The 21,405-nt window shown below is 43.5% G+C and overlaps 1 protein-coding gene across 7 annotated transcripts in view; it reads right to left on the reverse strand.

Moving 5' to 3' along the window:
- Ide (insulin degrading enzyme) overlaps positions 1 to 21,405 on the reverse strand; it is a 100,665-nt gene that overhangs the window by 34,638 nt on the left and 44,622 nt on the right. For all 7 annotated transcript variants that reach the window (XM_042262986.2, XM_042262996.2, XM_076562925.1 and 4 more), the window contains exons 6-12: positions 18,389 to 18,501; positions 17,799 to 17,961; positions 15,248 to 15,340; positions 14,804 to 14,895; positions 13,260 to 13,340; positions 11,162 to 11,265; positions 2,043 to 2,145 (exon numbers count right to left, since the gene is read on the reverse strand). In XM_042262986.2, coding sequence (XP_042118920.1) covers positions 2,043 to 2,145; positions 11,162 to 11,265; positions 13,260 to 13,340; positions 14,804 to 14,895; positions 15,248 to 15,340; positions 17,799 to 17,961; positions 18,389 to 18,501 — 749 coding nt within the window. The remainder of the gene's footprint in view (positions 1 to 2,042; positions 2,146 to 11,161; positions 11,266 to 13,259; positions 13,341 to 14,803; positions 14,896 to 15,247; positions 15,341 to 17,798; positions 17,962 to 18,388; positions 18,502 to 21,405) is intronic.

Here is a 21,405-nt window from a genome sequence, read left to right on the forward strand (position 1 = left end):
CCTTTCTGCAGCTTCTAATCAGCTGGTTAAAGAAAAATCTGAGCCTGTGGAACACTGAGAAGCTGATGGGATCATATTTGCTCTAGCTCTTTAAAAAATAATCATCTACACAGGGATATTTAAATCCACACTTTCAATTCGTTGTTGCCTCCATTTATGGCCTGAAGGCCAGGCTAACTGGGGGCTTCTTCCACTTTGGTACTTCTTATTTTTTCCACTGATTTGTTTTGTATGCAGCCGCAGGCACACCACAGCACCATTGTGGAGGTCAGAGGACAACCTGTAGGAACCAGTTATCTCCTCCTTCCACGCACCAGGCGGATGCTGGGGACTGAAGTTGGCAGCACGTGCCTTTACCCACTGAGCACCCCCACAACTCATCACTTCAGTCCCAAGGCCTGGCCGGTGTTTTTTCCAGAAGACATGCAAACTATCAGGTAAGCCAATAATTCGAGACAAGGTTAAAACAAAGACAAGATTTGAGTCGAGATTGACACGTGATCTGCTTCCAACAGCTAAGCAGGACAGACCACAGGTCAGTGACTGTCGAACCCTAATTTACACACTGTATTGGCTGGGGAGATGGTTCAGCTGTTAAAGGCTCAGGCTCACAACTAAAAGGCTTTTTATGATTGAAAACCTAAAGGGGCAAACAAGATGCAGTCACTTGTCACCAACTGCTACAGCTCAAATTTGGGGTCCACACACATGATATCTGGCACGGGCAGAGTAGAGATATTGACCAGAGTTTTGAAGTTGCAACCTGTCTCCAGAAAGGCTGAGCTGAGGCTAGTAAACACACAGCAGGCCATCTCACTGCTGCACTGCCAGATGAACTTAAAAAAATTCTCCAGGGCCAGATTGCTCACACACCTTTAATCCCAGCATTTGGGATCTCATGCCTTTGATCCCAGTACTTGGGAGGCGCACCAGGGAAAAGAAACAGGAAGTGATATGGCTGGGTGGAGACAGGAGCTCAGCCCCTTTTTGGCTGAGGAATTGGCAAGGTTAAGAGGTGGCTGTGGCTTGCTCCTTTGTCTCTCTGATCTTTCAGCATTTACCCAGATATTTGGCTCCAGGTTTTTATATTAAGACCAATTAGAATTCATGCTACACAGCATTGACTGAAAAAAAGCTGAGTTTTCTTCAGTTTAGGAACATGGACTTAGTTGCATGCCAGAGCTCCATAAAGCATCAGTGATATTTTTTTTCTTACATCCTTGCTTTTTTTTAGACCAGAGAGATGGCTCATCAGGTACAGGAGCTGGCTACACCAGCCAGGACACCTGAGCTCCATCCCTGGAACCCATGTGGAGCTAGAAGGAGAGAACTGACCATACTAAGCTGTCCTGACCTCCACACACATATCATGCACACACAATAAATAAAAATTTAAATATTTCTTTTCCTGGATTGTCGCTAAAAAAAAAAAAGTTCATTACTTATAAGGTGTTCTGGTACTTTTGAGTAATAGACCCAAATTCAACGGTCCACAGCCAACAAGGCAAGAAAGAAAAAGATTCTACATGGCTAAGTAAAGCCTCGGAAAAACTGATAAATGTGGAAGAACACAGTCTAAGCACACTGGAAATAAATCACAGTTCTCTTATATTGACAAAAGCGAGTAATCAGACAATGAGGGTAAAACATGACGCTACCAAAAAGTCAAGACTGTGAGTCCCAGGCAGGACCACAGCACCAGCTCTCCACAGCTGACGCCTGTCTTCCGGGTCTCCTAATCCCTCGCCTCTTCTTGCCTTCCTGGTACTGTGCAACTGTGGTCGCCACACTTCAGTGCTTAGAAGCATGAAGCTGGGAGTCTGTTTCACAGCCCTGCGGTTTGATAAACACATGGGAAGGTGCCAGAGCACATTACTTCATGTAAAACCCCACCCTCCAGCTCTCGGTTCCCCTTCCACTCTTCCCAGGACAGTAAGGACAGCGCTGGGCCACCACTCTCCATACTCTGTTGAAGGTTCGAGGGAATCCGTGTTCTCCTGGTTCCCCACAACTCAGGCTCATTCACAGGTGACTTAGCCTACCTGAATGACTTCCTCTGGGATAGCTTCTTGCTTGTACTGGGTTCCATACCATTGCTCCGTGCGGTCAGTTTTCCCTTCAAATGATTTAGAAACTATTGCCACCCTTGAGACAGAGGGAAGACAAACAAAAGCATGTAAACTTATGACACGTATATGGAGAGACTCTGACCCATGAAAATGTAAATGATGTCCAAGGACGTGCTGGGCCTTCGCCTGCTGCTGTGGTAAATACCAGGCCCCAAAGCATGCTGGGAAGAAAGGGTTGATGTCATCTTGCAGGTCACAGTCCTCCACTGAGGGATGTCAGGGCAAGAACCTGGCGGGCAGGAACGGAAACAGAACCACTGCTCCTTGTGGCTATCTCAGCTTGCTTTTGAAACAGAACTCAGAACCACTGCCCAGGGCTGGACACTCCCCCACCCACATCAGCATTAGTCAGGAAAATGGCCGATCGACTTGACTATAAGCCAATCTGATGGAGGCATTTTCTCAACTGAGGTTCTTTTCTCACACGACCCTAGCTTGTGTCAACTTAACAAAAAATAACCACCTCTTAAAAACCCAATAAATAGGCAACACATGCACAGGCTTCTGATACGGTCCACTATCCTGTGGTTACAGCTCATTGTTTTTCGTGTGGAAGGGTGCTACAGGAGAGATTCTTCTAGGCATGCTATTGACTAATTTAAAAAAGAACAAAGGGGGGGGGCACCTCTTTGTAATCCCAGCTGAGCTGGGAGCATCATGAGTTGGAGGCCAGCCTGAGCTACACAGTTAGACTCTGTCTCAAGAGGATCCATCTAGTGATCACACAGGTCAAATGTGGGCTGGAGGTGCGGAACACGTGGACCAGGTGTGAGGCCGTGGATTCAATCCTTAGCACAGAATTAAAACATCAAGACCCCCCCTTTCCCCACAAACCCAAAGAAACCTTTACTAACTTGTTATTTTCTGCTCTGTGTTCTTTCCCTAGCAGAAACTAATACCAAATGTCTCTACTCCATGCACACTGGTCTGCCTGCCACTAGAGGAGAGAACAAGAACACCCACCACCTGGACTTTTAAAAAAATCTATCTTTACTGGGCGGTGGTGGCACACGCCTATAATCCTAGCACTCGGGAGGCAGAGCCAGGCAGATCTCTGTGAGTTCGAGGCCAGCCTGGTCTACAGAGCCAGATCCAGGACAGGCCCAAAACTACACAGAGAAACCCTGTCTCAAAAAACCAAAACCAAACAAATAAACAAATCTATCTTTGATGAGACACCAGAAACTAGCTAAAAGATAAGTCAAATGGGAATGGTCAAGAAATGTAATGTTTTGAATGAGAAATGTCCATTATAGTTTGAGCATTTGGATGCTTGGTCCCTAGTTGGTAGCCCTGTTGGGTAGATGTAGAAAGTATGGCCTTCCTGGAGGAAGCATTTCACTGGGGACAGTTTTGGAATACTCAAAGACTCCTGCCATTTCTGGTTCGCCCCCTCTGCTCCACAGTTGCAGTTCAAGAGGCGAATCCTCAGCTTCCTGCCTCCGGTGCCATGCCTGCTGGATGTCGCCAGTCCCCTGCCATGCTGCTCTCTTACGCTTCTGGAACCAAAAGCCAAATAAAGTCTTCTTCTGTAAGCTGCCTTGGCCATGGCGTTTTAGCACAGCCACAGAAAAGTAACTAATACACGGAGGGAAGGTAGAGGTGAAATGTCCAAAGGCAAAGAACTATTCTAAGAACCACCGGGCTGCGGATGTACGTCAATGGCAGAGCACTATCATATCATATCATATCATACCATACCATACCATACCATACCATACCATACCATACCATACCATACCATACCATACCATGAGATATACTGTAAGCTTTGACCTCAAGCACCATGAGGAACAGGGACAGGAAAATGGAAGCTTTTTATCAGCAAAATCCATAAGCTTTTCCTGGGGAACAACATCAGAGATGCTTCTGTCTTACCCATCTATGCTGAAATCCACCAGCACAACTCTCCTGGGACAACGCCTGTCTTGAACCTTTTGGATCGAGGAACTCTAGTCAATTAGCTTGTCTGGGGTGGCATGCAGTCAGCTGGTTCTGCTTCTCCCTTATGGTCCAACTCAAATAACCAGGTCTATGTCAACGCTTATTTGCTTCCATCTGTCCTGAGGCATTTGGTTGGGGCCTCTGCATGCTGCCCTCACAGCTGAAAGCCTATCAAAACACCCTCTGCTCAAACCATTCACTTTCAGAATCTCCTTTCTTTTCCCATTTTCATGTATCATGTATGTGCTGTGCGTATGGGGTGTGTGCACGCATGTGATGGTCTGAGGTTGATGTTGTAAATCATCCTCAATGTTCTTCCACTTTATTCACAAGGGCAGGGTCTCTCTCTTAATGAAACCCAGAGCTCAGCAATACTGTCAGTCTTTCTAGCTACAGTGCCTCGGGATTCCCTGGCTCTGCCTTCCAAGGCTGGAACTGTCAGTGGTCTACCACAGCCACCTGTCACTCACATGGGTTCTAGTAAGCACTTTAACCACTAGGCCATTTTTCCAGACGCAGAATCATGAGCTCCATTCCAAACTCCTTGTTAGACTTCCCACACAGCAACAGCTAGTTGTCTGAATTACCTTCTATCTGTTATTCATTTTACAGAAAAACTGTCGATCTGCTTTGAGGCAGACCCACCAATTAGTTCAACTCACTTATCTGCCAATCTGGACTGGTCTACCTGTCACTGACCACTACCAGTTCTGGAAAACAAGCTACATAAAGAGAAACGTATTCCACAAAACACAAGAAAAGAATCAGTTTAAGAGATCAAAGGGTTCTGTTACGATGTCCTCAAGGAAATGCTGTATGCTAACAAATCAAGACCCTCCCTAGAGGCCTGCAAGAGAGCTCAGCAGATAGAGGCCTGTGCTGTACCAGCATGGTAGAATCTGGTCCCTGGAACCCATGCAAGGGCAGGAGGAGAGAGAGAACTGACTCCACAAAGGTGTCCTCTGACGTCCATAAGCACTCCATGGTAGGCACATGCCCACTCCTAGTGGTGGGTGTGAGAAGGGAAGATCAGGTGGAAAGGTGGATGGGAGACAGAATCGGGGGAGAGAATGAATTCAAGAGCATTTGAGGGGCAGTGTGGAAACTTCCTATAATATATGAAGATGATCCTAATGAAGTTTACAAATAATGAGGGAGACAGAACGCTCCTAGACACCTTTTGTCACTAAACAAAGCTTTTAGTCCTGAGCCTAGGTTTCATCCAATTGAGCTGTCTGAAAGGGTCCCATGGGAATCCCCAAACAATCCAGGCTATTGTCAAAATAGGTAGCTCTCCACAAACTGACAGCAAGGCCCTACTGCTGAAGAAGATAACACCCACACAACCCACTGAACACTGAGACAGAGCTGGTGCCAACACAGAACCTTCACCCCGTGCTCGGTGCTCTGCAGGCCACCAACAGAGACATGAACACCAACCCAACCACAAAGCCTTTGATCTGCACTGCCCTGCCTGCCAAATGTGCTAGGGCAATGGCGGCACACACCTGTGGGAGTGACCCCTGATGTCGGATCTGACTTGAGGCCCCTCCATGAGATGGAACCCATGCCTGACACTGGATGGGCGACCAACAACCAGAGACTAGATAGATAGTCCAGAGACCTAGAGTAAAACCAAATACTACTGGTCTTAAAATAATGATGATGATGATGATGATGATGATGATGATGATGATGATACGCTGCTATACCCATAGATCTATGCCTTCCTTATTCAGCCATCATCAGAGAGGCCTCCTCCTGCAGCAGATGGGAACAAATACAGAGAACAAATACAGAGAACCATAGCTAGACTCCTAAACGTGTAAATGAGTGGGTCTCTGATTCTAGTGCCTTCTCTTGGGGCTCTTTTATTTTCTGTTGACTTGTCTTATCCAACGTCAATACAATGGTCTTCATTTTATCTTATTATATTTTATTTTGTTATGTGTTGTCTAGAAGCCTGTTCTTCTCTAATGAGAGACAGAAAGGGAGTGCATCTGGATAGGAGAGGAGGTGGGGAGGAACTAGGAGGAGTAGACAGAGGGGAAACTGTATTTAAATCATATTGTATGAGAAAGAATCTATGTTTCATAAAAGGGGGGGAAGAAAAGAAAAAGCAGTTAGAATGCAGGCTGACTTCAAGTTGGCAAAAACATGTTCAGGAATGCAGGTACTGGATAGGATCCATCTGGAAACAGGTTTCCTGAGTACAGATATTAAAAGACAGTATGGTTTCCAGGGAATGATTTCTCATGAGACTTTTGCAAACAATGTCTGAAAGAAAAAGAAGACAACAGCTGGAGAATGGGAAGAGGTCTCCCAGGATTCAGTTACTGGAAGAGCACAGGCTGACAAGTAGAAACCTGGATGAGGTAGATACTCTGACTCAAGTTCTTTGAGATCTTGCCAAAATCTCAGTGAAGATCTAAATTAGCCAGTCTCTTGGCCTTTCCAGGCATCCATTTCATCAGTTTTTTCCCAAAGGAGATTCAAACTAGATTAGCTTTATTCTTTCACTAGTAGAATCCTACAATTTCAGAACAAATTAGATTTTTGTTTGTTTCTGATGCTAGGATTAAACCCAGCACCTTGCACATGGGAAGTACAAGTACTACCACTAAGTTACACCCTCAACCCCTCAAATTAGATTTTTAAAAGATATACACAGAAGAAAAAAGTGCAAAACAAACAAACCCTGTTTGAATCCTGGGACTTATGCAGGGACGCTTGGCTCGGTCTGGGAGGGGGGGACTGGACCTGCCTGGACTGAGTCTATCAGGTCGACCCTGGTCCTCGGGGGGGGGGGGGGGGGGGGGAGGGGAGGGGACCTTGATCTGAAGGAGGTGGGAATGGGGGGGGGCTGGGGGGAGGGGAGGGGAGAGAGCATGGGAATCTATGGCTATTATGTGGAACTGAATGGTGTTGTAAAATAAATTTTTTTAAAAAAAGAATTCATTCAAAAAAAAAAAACAAAGTTCAATTGATAAAACAAAATCAAAGAATAACAGCAAAAGACAAGTGCTGAGGAAATTCAGACTTATGAAAAAACATTGGTGCGTGCGTGCGTGCGTGTTCTTCACCACTGAGCCCCTACTCCAGCCCTTATATGTGCTTCTGAAACTAAGAAAGAATTACTTAAACTAAGTAAGGAAGAGGAAAAATGAGGCTAGAAGCGTGAGGAACATTCAGTCAGCTCTTCTTGACCCCCACACCAGTTTGGATTCTGAAAAGAAACACAGTTCTTACCTAGAGAAAACTCATACTCAAGAGAACACATGACTTAAAGCATTCATATCTATAAAATAGAAATAATTTTTTTTTAAAAAAGGAAATTGTGTCAAGCTAATCTCATGTTAAAAGAGACGATGCTTGTCTTACTACATTATCTTTGTTTTTTGTTTTGTTTTGTTTTGTTTTGTTTGGTTTGGTTTGGGTTGTTTTTTTTGTTTTTTGTTTGTTTGTTTTTGGTTTTTGGTTTTTCGAGACAGGGCTTCTCTGCGTAGCTTTGCGCCTTTCCTGGAACTCACTTGGTAGTCCAGGCTGGCCTCGAACTCACAGAGATCCGCCTGGCTCTGCCTCCCGAGTGCTGGGATTAAAGGCGTGCACCACCACCGCCCGGCTTCTATATTATCTTTGGAAAAATACCATGGATCTTTAAACTGTGTCAGTGAACCAAAAAAAAAAAAAAAAAAACGGCGGCTCAGGATAGGTGATCCAAGTGAGAAATCCCAGCTCCAAGCCCAGATGCTCACGTTCTGAGACATACAAAGAAGTAACAAACTCTAACAGGACCACTGCTCATCTTCCTTTGGAAATGCTGGAGGATATGAAAAGAGGCAGAACAGTAGAGATGGGCAAGCTCTTGTGTTCTTAAAAAGAGAAAGGAGTAGAACCTGAGCTCCATAAGCCAAGCACAGAATACTGACAGAATTCTACAGCCAATGGTTAAGACTGTGAAACGACGAGAAGACAGGTCCTGAGTGGATTCACCCTGAATAACAACTCCCAAATGAATAGAATCACTCTGACTTAAATGAGGCACATAGAAAAGATAGTCTTGCTGCACTGAGGTGGAATATGATAAACACACCAAAGGTATACAGAGGAGAGTTATGATAATGAAGTAGAAACAGGTAATATCCATGGACCAGTGAACAGTACCAACACTGAAGAGAAATTTCTCTACCTCTGTACTTAACGAGTTCCCATCATTAGAGGAATTCAGACCGAGGACGGTCATTACTTAAGTGATACAGCATAAGCAGGGCAGACTGGTGGGCTGCTTCCAATAACCCCTCACATTCTTTTCATTCTGAGGACTCCTTTCCTGGTTGCAATGGCAAACTTGTCTCGGTGGGATTTAAAAAATAATTGTACATTAGAGCAATACAGTTTTCGCCTGGCAGCGGGCAAGATGTCCCAGGCTGTTCTGCACGTCCTTAGTGACCGACCTGTCGCAGTTACGATGACAGCAATCAGAGTCTAACCTAAGCCTCTACAGAAAAACACTGTTCTTTAAGGCGACGGTGAGAGGAAAAGGAGATTCTTAAAGTCTAATTGCACAAGATATCAAATTTAGAAACATGTAATTTAATCAAAAGTAAAGCACAGGCTCCAGCAGGTTCACTTCTAAAAATGTTGGTACTGACAAGCAAATATTGTGTGTTTGCGGGCACCCATGAGCGCATGTCATGTATGTGGGTACACATGCTACGTTGTGCATGCATGGTCAGAAAACAATTTTGTGGAGTCAGTTTTTTCTTTCACCTTGGGATCAAATTCAGGTCGTCGGGCTTGCATGCTAAGCATGTTCACTTGATAATACATTTTGGGATCCTGTATACCCTTTGTGTGTGTGTGTGTGTGTGTGTGTGTGTGTGTGTGTGTGTGTGTGTGTGTGTGTGTGTCTTGCTATATAGCCTAGGCTGGCCTCAAACTCAAACTTGCCACACCCACAGATGTTTTGTAGTTTCTTTCTTTTCTTTTCTTTTTTTTTTTTAAAGATTTATTTATTTATTATGTATACAGCATGTATGACTGCAGGCCAGAAGAGGGCACCAGATCTCATGACAGATGGTTGTGAGCCACCATGTGGTTGCAGGGAATTGAACTCAGGACCTCTGGAAGAGCAGTCAGTGCTCTTAACCTCTGAGCCATCTCTCCAGCCCCGTTTTGTAGTTTCTGTGTGAAGGCCTTGTTTACTTCTGGTTGAACTCCCAAGTATTTTACGGGTTGGTTTGTTTGGGATTTTTTGTTTTGTTTTGTTTTCCAGTTTCTCTGTGCAGTCCTGTCTGTCCTGGGACTTGCTCTGTAGCTCTGCCTGCCTTTGGGATTAACATGTTGGGATTAAGGCGTGCACCACCACTGCCCAGCTGTCTTTATTGTTTTTATAACTATTTTAACTTCTTCATTTTCTGTCTAAACAGGAATGAGTTCAGGAGACAGGCTTACAGCCTCACTTGTGCTGGGTCACTTTCTAGCATCTGAATCATGCAGACTCTACCACATCCCCACCTAGGAATGAGCAACTCTCTTTACATTAGAATCGACTGTCAACTTTCTCTATTATTACTCACTGACAAAAAGGACCGGTCCAGACTTTTCCATTCTTCAGTATTTAAGTAAATTATCTTATGCTGAAGGCGCTGCTGTCAGAGGGCAGTGACAGCCCACAGATCTTAGCTTCTGTTAGCGTCTCGTTTTTGAGTAAGACTGTCCATATTATAATCAGACATTGAGTAATTAAGGATTAGACAACAAGTACGGCAATAAGACTGACTGGGCGCCAGGCGTGGTGGGGCACACCTGTGATCTCACACCCGGGAGCTGAAGGCAGGAGACTTAGGAGGAGTTCAGGCTTATCCACAGCCACACAGTGAGCTGGAGGCCGGCCTGGACCACGGGAGACGGTGTGGCTGTGCACACTTGGAGTCCCAGCTCCGAAGGAAGAGGGGGGGAGAACTGAGGCAGCTTTGAAGCCAGCCAGGGCTAAAAAGTGAGGCCTCCTCTTTAGAAAAACAAAACCTGGTCTGGAGAGATGGTCCAGCGGTCTTCCAGGACCTAAATTCAGTTCCTGACACACACACTGGGTGACTCACAACTGCCTGTAACTCCAGCTCCAGAGGATCCAATGCCCTGACTTCTAAGGGCACCCTTACACATGTGGTACACACTACACAAAAGACATGTAGAAATTAAATCAAAATAAATCTTAAAAACAAACAAAAACCGAACACAAGACATACTGTAATTTGTTATGATTGGATACATGAAAACAGAGATTTAATCTCTCGGTGATCGCATAACTTATTTTCGATGGGACAGATTTCTAAACTTTGACTCTTAATGTATTTTTTTTAAACTAAAAACTAAAGCATTGTATTAGCTTTTAACAAAGTTTGATAATAATCTGTACTAATCCAAACACTTTCTCCATTTCTTCACTAAATAAGATACTCGGCTAAATCCAAGCTCCAGATGGAAGGTCAGAGCTGTGCTGCTGGGTGAGGGGCCACCTGCTGGGAAGACCCTTCCATCCCCCGTATGAGAAGTTAGAGCACAGGAAAAACGGAGTTTGAATTTGTTTTCCTTTTATATCAGTTCTAACACTGGACTTGGAGAACAAATGAAGAGAGATGGGCTGGCATTGGCTCATTAGACTGTCATCTACTTTTGCAGTCAATTTTAGGTTGTATGTTGAGACAAGGTTTCATGTAACACAAACTGGTCTCAAACTCACTATATAACTAGGGCTGGTCTTAAATGCTTCCTTCCCAAGTGCTGGAATTATGGGTGAGCACCATTGTGACAGGCTGGTAATCAGACCTGACTGAAAAAGTTCAAAGGCTTGGCGGGGCACACCACCATTAGACCGCAGCACTCTAAAAACAGGCAGGCATATTTCTGTGAGTGTGAGGCCAGCCTGGTCTTCATAGTGAGCTCCAGGTCACCCAAGGCTACATAATGAGAGTTTGTCTCAAAAGTAAATAAGTAAAAATTAAAGTGTTTTGTTCACATCATGAATTTTTAGATTCTAATCATGAGAAAACTTTAGTATGTAAGAGTAAAATCTGTAGATAACTCACCGTACATTTTCTGGTCTGAGCTTATCAAGAACCATGTCTATCAAGTCGGGTCTAAATTCTTCCAGTAAATATTCAGCTGTGAGCACTCCATTTAGGGGATAATACTTTGAAAAAGGAAAACATAAATAGTTAATATTTGAAGGCTACCCCAGTTTATTAATGTAAGCAGATTTCTAATAAATTAAGTTTGATATTTTATATGTCCCTTTCCTTCAATTCATTTTATTCTATTAGCAAACACTCTGTGACCCGGCATGTTACTTGGCTCTCTCTACCACATCTTTATCTTCTACAGTGCCAGAGACTAAACCAGGGCCTTGTGCAAACACAGCAGATCCGTCCTCAGCGATTCCTGGCCCAACCTGCCACAACCTCAAGTCTCATAATAATGTTATCATTCTGCCAAGTACACTGTCAATTTCATATAGACTTGAATTACTCAGACTAAAAGTCTTTTTGGTGGTGGGGGGAGGGAGAGTAGGATCTTATTCTGTAGCCCAGGCTAGCCTGGAACTCAACATCCTACCTCAGCCTCCTAAAAGCATGAGCCACCACACCTGGCTCTCATGGTTCTTTTGAGGAAAAGTACAGTATTTCTGGTTAAAAATTGGTGTTTGCGAATGAAGAAAAATTGAGAATGAAATACTGGCACCCACAGGACTGTTAATATACAGTGCACATGTATCTTTACAAATAATTTTCTCTCAAATTTCTATGAATGAAATCAGTTACAAAATGGATTATATTTTGGTTCATGTATAAAACCATTATAGAAGTCTTGTCGTTTTAGTAAAAATAATTTCTAGAATACAGAGACAGACTGATTCACCATGATAATTTTATTGAACACCTTTTCTGTGCTAGCCACCACTTCAAACACTGAGGGCATAAGGGTAGAAAGACACACTAAGTCCCTGTTCTCCAGGGAACATGGGTTCTAATTGGCACAATAAACAAATGGTGTGATAATAATGATAGGTACTGTGAAGGAAATCAGAGGCACAGAGGCAGGGGCATCGCTTCAGTTTGGGAGGCCAAGGAAGGTCTTCCTAAAAGCCATCTATGATAAACAGATGCAAATACCAGACGGTTTTGCTCCGTGTCCAGATAACAGCAAGTGCAAAGGCCCTAAAAGACAGCCAGACCTGACGCCACAGCCACAGCTGAGGCAGGACCGCAGTTCAAGGCCTGCCAGAGCTACAAAGCGAGCTCAAGTCCAGCTAGAGCAACTTAGTGACAGTGTTTCAGACGACAGAAACACCAGCGCAAAGAAAGAGGCTGGGGATGCAGCTCGGTGGCTCAGAGCCCAGCTCGCCTGGGAGAGGCCATGGACGCGAGTTCTACTGCCCCAAAAGGAAAGGGGTACGACCAGTGTGAAACCAGCCAGAAAGCCAGGACAACCGGAGCAGATAGGAATGGAAAGGAGGCTGGGGAGTGGCTAGGAATGTGGCCAGGGAGCATGGCACCTCCCAGACCACCTCGTAGGCCAAGGATGGTCTGTTTTTTATGACCATTCTAAGGGAAAACTATTGGAGAATTTTAAACAGAGGGATAAAACAATCTGAATTTAGTTTTCAAAACCCACTGTGAGGCTGAAGGCAGAGTTCAGTTTTACAGTGCTTGCCCAGCATGCAAATGACCTCGAGTTTGACCCCAACACCACAAAATAAATAATTTTAAAGATGTATGCCTTAAAAAAAAAAAAAAATCACTGACGCTAGAAAAGTAAGTTATCGTGGAGAACAGAATGGAGAACCTAGGTAGAGAGCATGCGGTGAGAAACGATGGTGGTTCAGACTGAAGTGGTGACGGAATGGGGAAAGCTGACGATATGAAATGTTCAGAGGCAGCGCTCAACAGACGCTGTAGAACTGAAAGATGCCGCCAATCAGCCAAACGCCCGTGTAATGAAAATAGCAGAGAGGGTATTTTTTAGGATAAGGAGCTGTAATATTCCAAACATTCCTGTCCTCAGAGGTTGCCCAGTGCTAAAAGGTCCGGCTGTCTGAGTCCCAACTGTATCATTTGTGTATCACTGTAGTAGCACACAGAGACCTAAAAGATCCACACACCGCTGCAGACAGGAAAACCAACTTACATGCAATTTTCCTGCAAGCTTGGATGTGTAGCCTCGCGGTCTCTCTTTGTCTTTAAACCTAAAGGCAACAGCATTCAAGTCCTAAAACAGAAATTAGACGTAAGCCAATTATTATTCAGAAATACATTTTCAGTGTTTTGTTTGAACTCTTTGTACTCTAATTTTATCACCATTACACTTATGAAAAACTGGCAGTACTTGATTTAGGAATGTATAAGACATGGAAAAAAGTAACTTAAAACTCATCAACATAGGCTTAAAATAAAAATAAGTAAACAATTCTAAATGAAGGTAAACTAAGAGGAGCCACACCCAGGCATGACAGCACAGATTTGGAATCCTAACATGTTTAGGAGGCTGAGACAGGAGGATCAGAAGTTCAAGGCTGGCCAGAAGGGCACAGCAGTAAGATTATGCTTAAGGAAAAAAAAAAAGGTTCCACTGCCTAAATCACTGCAAGATCTAGTCCAGGCATCAGAGAACTGTGGACAACCTGCAGAATATAAATAGTCCACAGATGATGATCTGGAGACTTGTCCAAAGAAATGCTGCACATTAGAAATTGTCATCATGATTTATTTCCACAAGCAATAATCACAAGTTTAACAGGATGTTCTTCAGGCTGGGGATATAGCTCAGTGATGGAGTGCTTGACTAACACGCACAAGGTATAGCATTTGATCCCCAGCACCAGTGGGAAAAGTTACCCAATCCAAAATATGTGTCAGAATTTTAATAGGTCTTTATATATAAGTATGTTTTTAATCCCCTTTCAAAGAAGCCTTTGAAAATCTAAAAAAACAGCTGGGCGGTAGCAGCGCACACCCTTAGTCCCTGCACTTAGTAGGCAGAGGCAGGTGGATCTCTGAGTTCAAGGCTAACCTGGTCTAATGAGCGAGTTCCAGGACAGCCAGGGCTATGCAGAGAAACGCAGTCTCAGATAAATAAATGAATGAATGAATAAATAAATAATAGATAAGTAAAAATTGAAAGACAAACACTTTCTCTTTTATATATTAAAAAAAAAAAAAAGAGGCCAGATATGATAGTGTACTCCCAGCACTCGGGAGGAAGAGGCATGGGTAGAGAGCTCTGTGGGTTCAAGGCCAGCCTGGTTTACACAGTGAGATACTGTCTCAGAAGAGGGGTAGAAGGAAAATGGAGCCTTTTCTAACCCATATAACACAATTATTATACGTGAAACAATTTATTGTTTCTTTTAGAGTTCATGGAAGAGTTTTATCACCAGATCTAAGACCAAGAGACTTTATGCAGCTTCGGGTAAGAAATAACACAAATCCTGAAAAATGCTAGCTCTCCTCCTAAAGAGGCTACGTGATACTTCAACCCCTAGATAGTGCCCCATCTAACAAATCAGACTGCTACACCTACGCCTTAACTAACACAACTATGCACTGCAACATTTCAGACTTTAATTAGGGAAAAAACAAAAGTTTAACTGGGCCTTAAAGTTAAATTAGTTCACATATATTTGTTTTTGAAAAATAGATTCCTTAAGGAAAATTTTGGTGAAACAAAAGTACCTTGCACTCTTGGAAAACCCATTCTTGAGGTCCTTCTGCACGTAGCTTCTGAATGTATTGAAACATGTGCAAAATTATATCTTCAACATGTACTGGAAAAAAGGGGCACACTTAAAAACCATTCAGTCCTTGAATCCTTCAAGCATGGATCACTCCTAAGGGAAGTCAGGCAAGTGGAGGTGGTCCCTTTCAGAAAATGGAGTCCTCAGCTCCGAGTCTGGGTTTAGATGTCCCCCACACAGCCCTCTGGACTCACGGGTATATGACAGCACAGACAAGTACACACTTTATCAACATAACATAAAGTCAATTGTCAGGGGGTAAGGATTATCACAAGGTGAAGTAATACAACGGAGAAAGCATATGAACTAAAGTGTTTACAGCTTTCAACATGAAACAGACCTACGGCCTGAGAAATGAAAACATAAATCAATCAATACTTACATAGCCCTTCTTCAGTTAAGTCCACATTAATGATGAAAAACATAAAACCCCGGGCTCCCTCCTTCTGTCCACCAACCAGGGTATTTACCCAGCCTGCAACATTCAAGGAAAAAGACAGTAAAGTTAAGTGTATGGCTTTTCTTTTTAAAAAATCCTATTTATCATTATGTGTGAAGGAGTGTGTGTGTGTGTGTGTGTGTGTGTGTGTGTGTGTGTGTGTGTGTGTGTGTGTGTGTTACACACGTGCCAGAATGTAACGTGGAGGACAGGACCCAACCTTGTAGAGGCAGTTCTCTGCTTGCACCTCCACATGGGATGCAGGGTCAAACTCAGCTCATCTGGCTCGTGCAGCAAGTGCCTCCCTCCCATGATGGGACACTATGCCAATCCTGGTTTCTTCTATGACAAGGGATTTCTGAAATGTTCTTACTAGAGCTAGGGATATAGCTCAGTGGCAGACTGCTTACTTCACCTATATGGAACCTTGGTTTCAACCCTGAACATCATACACGCACACACAGACTTCCTTTTTTTTTTTTTCTGGAGCTGAGGACCGAACCCAGGGCCTTGCACTTGGTAGGCAAGCACTCTACCACTGAGCTAAATCCCCAGCCCCAACTTCCCATTTTTTACTTAACATTTAAAAAATATTTTTTATTTACACGTGTGCATGTGCACACGTGTGAAGTGAGCTGGTGCTCTGATAAAGCCATAAGCACTCTTAACCTCTAAGGCTCTCACCCTTCCTAATGCTGCAGGCCACCCTTTAATACAGCCCCTCGTGCTGTGGTGACCCCAAACCATGAAACTATCTTTGTTGCTACATCACAACTGTAACTTTGCTACTGCTATGAATTATAATATAAATATCTGTGTCTTCTGATGGTCTTAGGCTGCCCCTGAGAAAGGGTTACTCGACTCCCGGAGGGTCGTGACCCACGGGTGGAGAATCACTGTTCTAAGCCATCTGTTCAGCCCCAACATTAAAAGAATTTAATTTTATTTGTGTATGTGTGGGCACACACATGTGCCACAGTGTATAAGCAGAGGTCAGAGGACAACTTTTGTAAGCTGATTCTCTCCTCCCACCACGTGGGTTCCGAGGTGTGGCGTTAGGTCATCAGGCTTGGTAGCAAATACCTTTACTGGCTGAACCATCTCACTGGGCCCTGGAGACGGATAGACAGGCGTGTTGGTTTTCCCGTCATTACTTTTTCTTTCTTTTTTTTTTTTTTTTTCTATTTTCATGTGTGCATGTACATATAGGGGCCAAGGTGGAAGTGCAATCGCTCTAGATCACTCTTGCACCCTATTTATTGAGGTAGTGTGTTGCAATCAAACCTAGGGCTCACGGGTAGAACTAGTCTCCCTAGCAGTTGTTCTGGGGGTCCCCTACTCCGTCTTCTGAAGCTGGAATTACAAACTGACATGTAGGTTCTCGGGAATCTGAAGCCCAGTCCTCAGGCTTGCATGGCAAGAGCTTTAACCACTGAGCGACACTCCCCCGCCCCCAGTTTTTTAACTGCATATTATTTTTCTCTTTCTGTATGTGTGTGTGTGTGTGTGTGTGTGTGTGTGTGTGTGTGTGTGTGTGTGTGTGTGTGATGCCATTTGATCTCAGTGTGCTTGTGGAGATCAAAAGTGGGCCCGAGAGAATCGGCTTTCTCCTTCTATCTTGTGGGTCTTGGGGACTGAACTTACATTGTCAGGCTTGGCAGCAAGCCACCTCACCAGCCCTGTGTTTTGATATTTCTGAGACAGAGTCTAGGTATGTAGTTTAGGCTATCCTGGAACTCTGTGTAGCTTAGAATGGCCTTGGACTTGCTGGAATTCAGGTGTACACCACTACTACATCCAAGTAATAGCCATACTATATAGTTGAAGAAATAAAAAGAACCCTGCAGGGAAAAAAATTAGCTCAGAAAGCAAATCAACCCCCAATAGCAATTAGACACATGCTTAAATGTATACAGTAGTAAGGACTTTGGAAACCATCTCCTTTCTAGGTCCTACACCTTTCTGATCTGATGGATCAAAGCAGGTAAATAAGCAATATGTACAGATACTGTTGGGGGCGAAAATCCATCACAGGCTTTTCTTTTGTTTTGAGACAGACTGGTCAGGAACTATGTGGCCCAAGCTGGCCTTGAACCGGTGATCTTCCTGCCTCGTCCTCCTGAGAGGTGGGATTACAGGGATGTGCCACTACACTCAGCTGGGCTTTGACTTTCTTAACCTCTCCATCATTTAAAGCAGAGCCGAGTACACGGCTCAGGGATGGACCGTTTGCCTAGCAGGTACAAAGGTCCGGGTTCAACTCCAACGTGCATGATGGTACCTTTCAAATAGCTCACCTTCACTGATCAACACATACTCAAGGGTGAAACAGCTTTGTGAAAAGGAGATCCAAACAAAAAGCAAGCGCACACTAACAATGACCACTTTACTGAAGACCACAAACAGTGTCATCTAAACCCCTTCCTAGGTGACAATGAGGGACCGAGTAAAGATGGGGGGTGCTACCTTCACAGCGCTGCCCACAGACACTTACCCTTTGACTTGAGTTCTGACAGCAGGCTTCCAGGACCTTCATGCCCAATTAGATGACCAAGATAATGGCCAGGATTAGACTTGTAGTACTGCTGAAGGTCTGGTATGGGAAATGTCACATACAGATTCCTAATATCCTTAATGGGTACTATTTTATAAAGTTGCTGGAGAGGGGAAAAAAAAGGACAAATCACAAAATATTTGCTACATACAACTTCTACAGAGTGAAATACTTACTAATAACGAAGAATACTGATTTTGGTTAATTAGCTGCCAGACTGCAAAGAGGTGACCACAAAGAAATAAATGAATAGGGTGGTTCTCTTTCAGTGCAATTTTATTATATGGGCTAAGTGATCCGGGCTTGGTGCCCTAGATCCTGAGACAGCTCTGGATACTTGCCTTCTGGCACTGACAATATTTTTAATAGCCTGCCAAGGTCACAGCTACACAAAATACTCTTAGTGTACAAAGATCAAAACATATTAGTGCATTTTTTATTGATACATGTTCCTAACACACATAAAATTGATTTGATTGCCATGACAATTACACTCACAAATGAACAATAACGGAATTGTGAGCACATACTTTAAGATGTTCTTCTTGGAAAGGGTGCTCAGGAAATTCAGGCAAAGGGACGTTTTTATTCTCGACTTCAGAAAATAGCTTCACCACCAGATTAGTTAGGTCATCTAAAGATTCTATAAGAAACAGAGAGAAAACAGAATTTAATCAATCAGAACTTGAAGCACAGACAGGATTTCAGGCCTTAGCACCTCTGAAATGTCTCCTAGTTTAAAAGAAAATCCTGGAAAAATAAAATAGAAAGCCCTGTATCTCATAAAGACGAAGCAGTCTGAGCCTACCCCCTCCACTGCATCGAAAGTTTCTGTATAACACGGAGAGCTATGACTCACTCACAGCCACTTCCGCTGTGTAGACTGCAAATATCCAGACATTCTTCGCAATAATTATCTTGCACATATATTATTCATATATATTACCTTGCAACAAATTCAAAACAAATATCAAAGACAACAGAACACTTAGTTGTGTTCCTGGCTGGCTTGGAATTTACTTTGTAGTCCAGACTGGCCTGGAATTCACAGAGATCCACCTGCCTATGCCTCCCAAGCATGGGGACTAAAGGTATACACCACTACAACCAACTACTTAGCTGTATTTAGGAAAATGTGCACAGTCAGACAAAAGGCAGACAAGGGATTGATCGAGAATGGATGGAATATATGTGATGCAAGAGCTGTCAGATGGTCAGGCATGGAGGCACACACCTATCACCCCGAATGGAGACCAACTTTGGAGGTTTCTGAGTTCTAGACCAGTCTGGGCTACTTATTTTAAGTGCTGGAAGGAAAAAAAAAATGTCAGAGGACATTTTTATGCACTGATGGAACATAAAATTTGAGGCATGATGCTGCCAAGGGTTTTGTCAACATCAAGTAATAATGTCGGTAAAGTTCTTCAAACAAGGTTCTAGCAGATATGCTGCAACTCTCTGTATTTCTACCTTTAAAGCACATAACCACAATGTTTTTTAAACATTTACTTATTTTATGAGTGTTTTGCCTTCATGTATGTATGTGCACCATATGCATGCCTGAGGCCTGTGGAAGTCAGTGGAGTGTGTCAAGACCCCTGGAACTGGAGCTTTAGATGACTGTGAGCCATCTACGTGATTGCTAGGAACTGAACTCAGGTTCCCTGCAAGAGAAGCCAGTACCCAGCCAATCTCCCCAGCACCACAATGCAACTTTTGAAAGGTAAGGCATCTGAATAATACTGAACGGTCTGGCTTTCCCACTAAGCTGAGAGCACTGGAACCCAGGGAACCGAGCCTCCTAAGTCTGTGACATCAGGGCTTGGTAACTTGAGCATCTATCCTTGATCAGCACTTATTTGCCAAATGTTTGGACAGTTGGTGTTGCTACGATTAGAACAATGTTTTTGTACTCTTGTGACAGAGACCCTTCCACACGGCTAACCTTCCTCTCATCCCCAAAGAAAAAGTGAATCATCTAATAATCCAGTAAAAGATGGTATGTCTTCCTCACGCCTCCCTCAGAACCCTCAACTCTATAGAGCTCAGGCTGGAAGTGACGTGTACCGACCAAGAAGATGAAACATCTGATTTTTTTTTTTTTTTAGATCCTTACTCTATGACTTCCGTTAAATCAAAAACACTGAGGGCAGAGTTCAAGTTTAATCAACTAGTGCCATTAGCTGTTGGGGGATATTCAATCACACTATGAACCCAGAGTTTGCATTTACATTAATAAAAAAATTAATCTTGGGTCAGAAGGCTGAGTTAGCAACTAGTTGACAAAAAAATAATCATAGAGCCTCAGAGGGCATCCAGGAGAGACAGACACAGGAAGTAGTAGGGTGGGGTTTGGAGTGGCGCAGCTTTTTCTGGTTTAGCTAAGTGGAAACACGGGCCTTTCGGAGATGCCAGTGAGGAGAGAAGGTTAGCTAATTGTGTCCCAGCCTCTCTGCGCTAGCAGGTTTTCACCCCAGCCTTTGAATCTTGAGTCTTATTCATAAATAGAATGATAGAGATTTAGTTAAAGCTCCCTTTAGAGGCAGCGGCAGAGCCAGTGCCTGCGGGAATAGAATTCCCATCAGGCTTCAGCTAGAGAAGCGGGCAGGTAAGTGCAGAGTCGAAATTGCTGGCTGAGATAACAGTAGATTAAGGAGCAGCCACTGTGCTGCTGAAGTTAAAACAATGATTAGTATTTATCCAACAAATACTGACAGAAATCATACATTTTTACCTGCGATACAACATAGTTTTTAGGTACTCATTTTCCAGGCCTGGGTTCTACATATCCAGTAATACTGAATATTCTAGGCCTATATCTTTAGTAAGCAGTATGATAAAGTTGTTTTTTTTTTTTTTAATTTAAAGTTACATTTATTTACCTGTGTGCACACACACAGAGGTCAGAAGACAACCTCTCAGGCCCTATTTCACAAATGTGAAGTCAGATGTTTAGAAAAGTTTTCACAGCCACAGAGCTAAGTCGGCAGTGGTATATTTGGCCTTCAAAGTCAGGCTATTGAACTCTACAGAGTGTGCATTCTAACTGCTACACCACATTCATACATTTTTAGTATTCTGTTTTTCCATTTTTGTCTGGTATCTAACCCAGATGTAACTATTTCAGCTCTGGGCCAGGATTATAATCCTAATGCTTGGGAGGCAGGAATAGGAGGACTACCACAAATTCAAAGCCAGCCTGGTCTACACAGTGAGGCCCTGCCTCAAATAACCAAAAAGTAAATTGCCCTTCAGAAAGACCAGGGCGGCTGAAAGTCCCATTTACCACCAGCAATCCAGAACAGCAGCCACATCCAAATCCAGCACTACTTAAAGCAAAGCAAAAACAGAACACAACAGTCTGACAGAGAAACAACATATTATCACTAATTAAAACAAACCTTTGCTAACAGATACTTCCTCCCATCTACTGTCCTCTACATTTTCCTTCATTTGCAGATTTTTTAACTACTGTAAGATCAAATCCGTCGCTCTTCCACCATGTATCCCTTCCTTGTTATAGTTAGAGAACGTACCAGTAATCCAC

This window comes from Peromyscus maniculatus, chromosome 1 (assembly GCF_049852395.1).
Source record: "Peromyscus maniculatus bairdii isolate BWxNUB_F1_BW_parent chromosome 1, HU_Pman_BW_mat_3.1, whole genome shotgun sequence".
NCBI classification, from domain to species: Eukaryota; Metazoa; Chordata; class Mammalia; order Rodentia; family Cricetidae; genus Peromyscus; species Peromyscus maniculatus.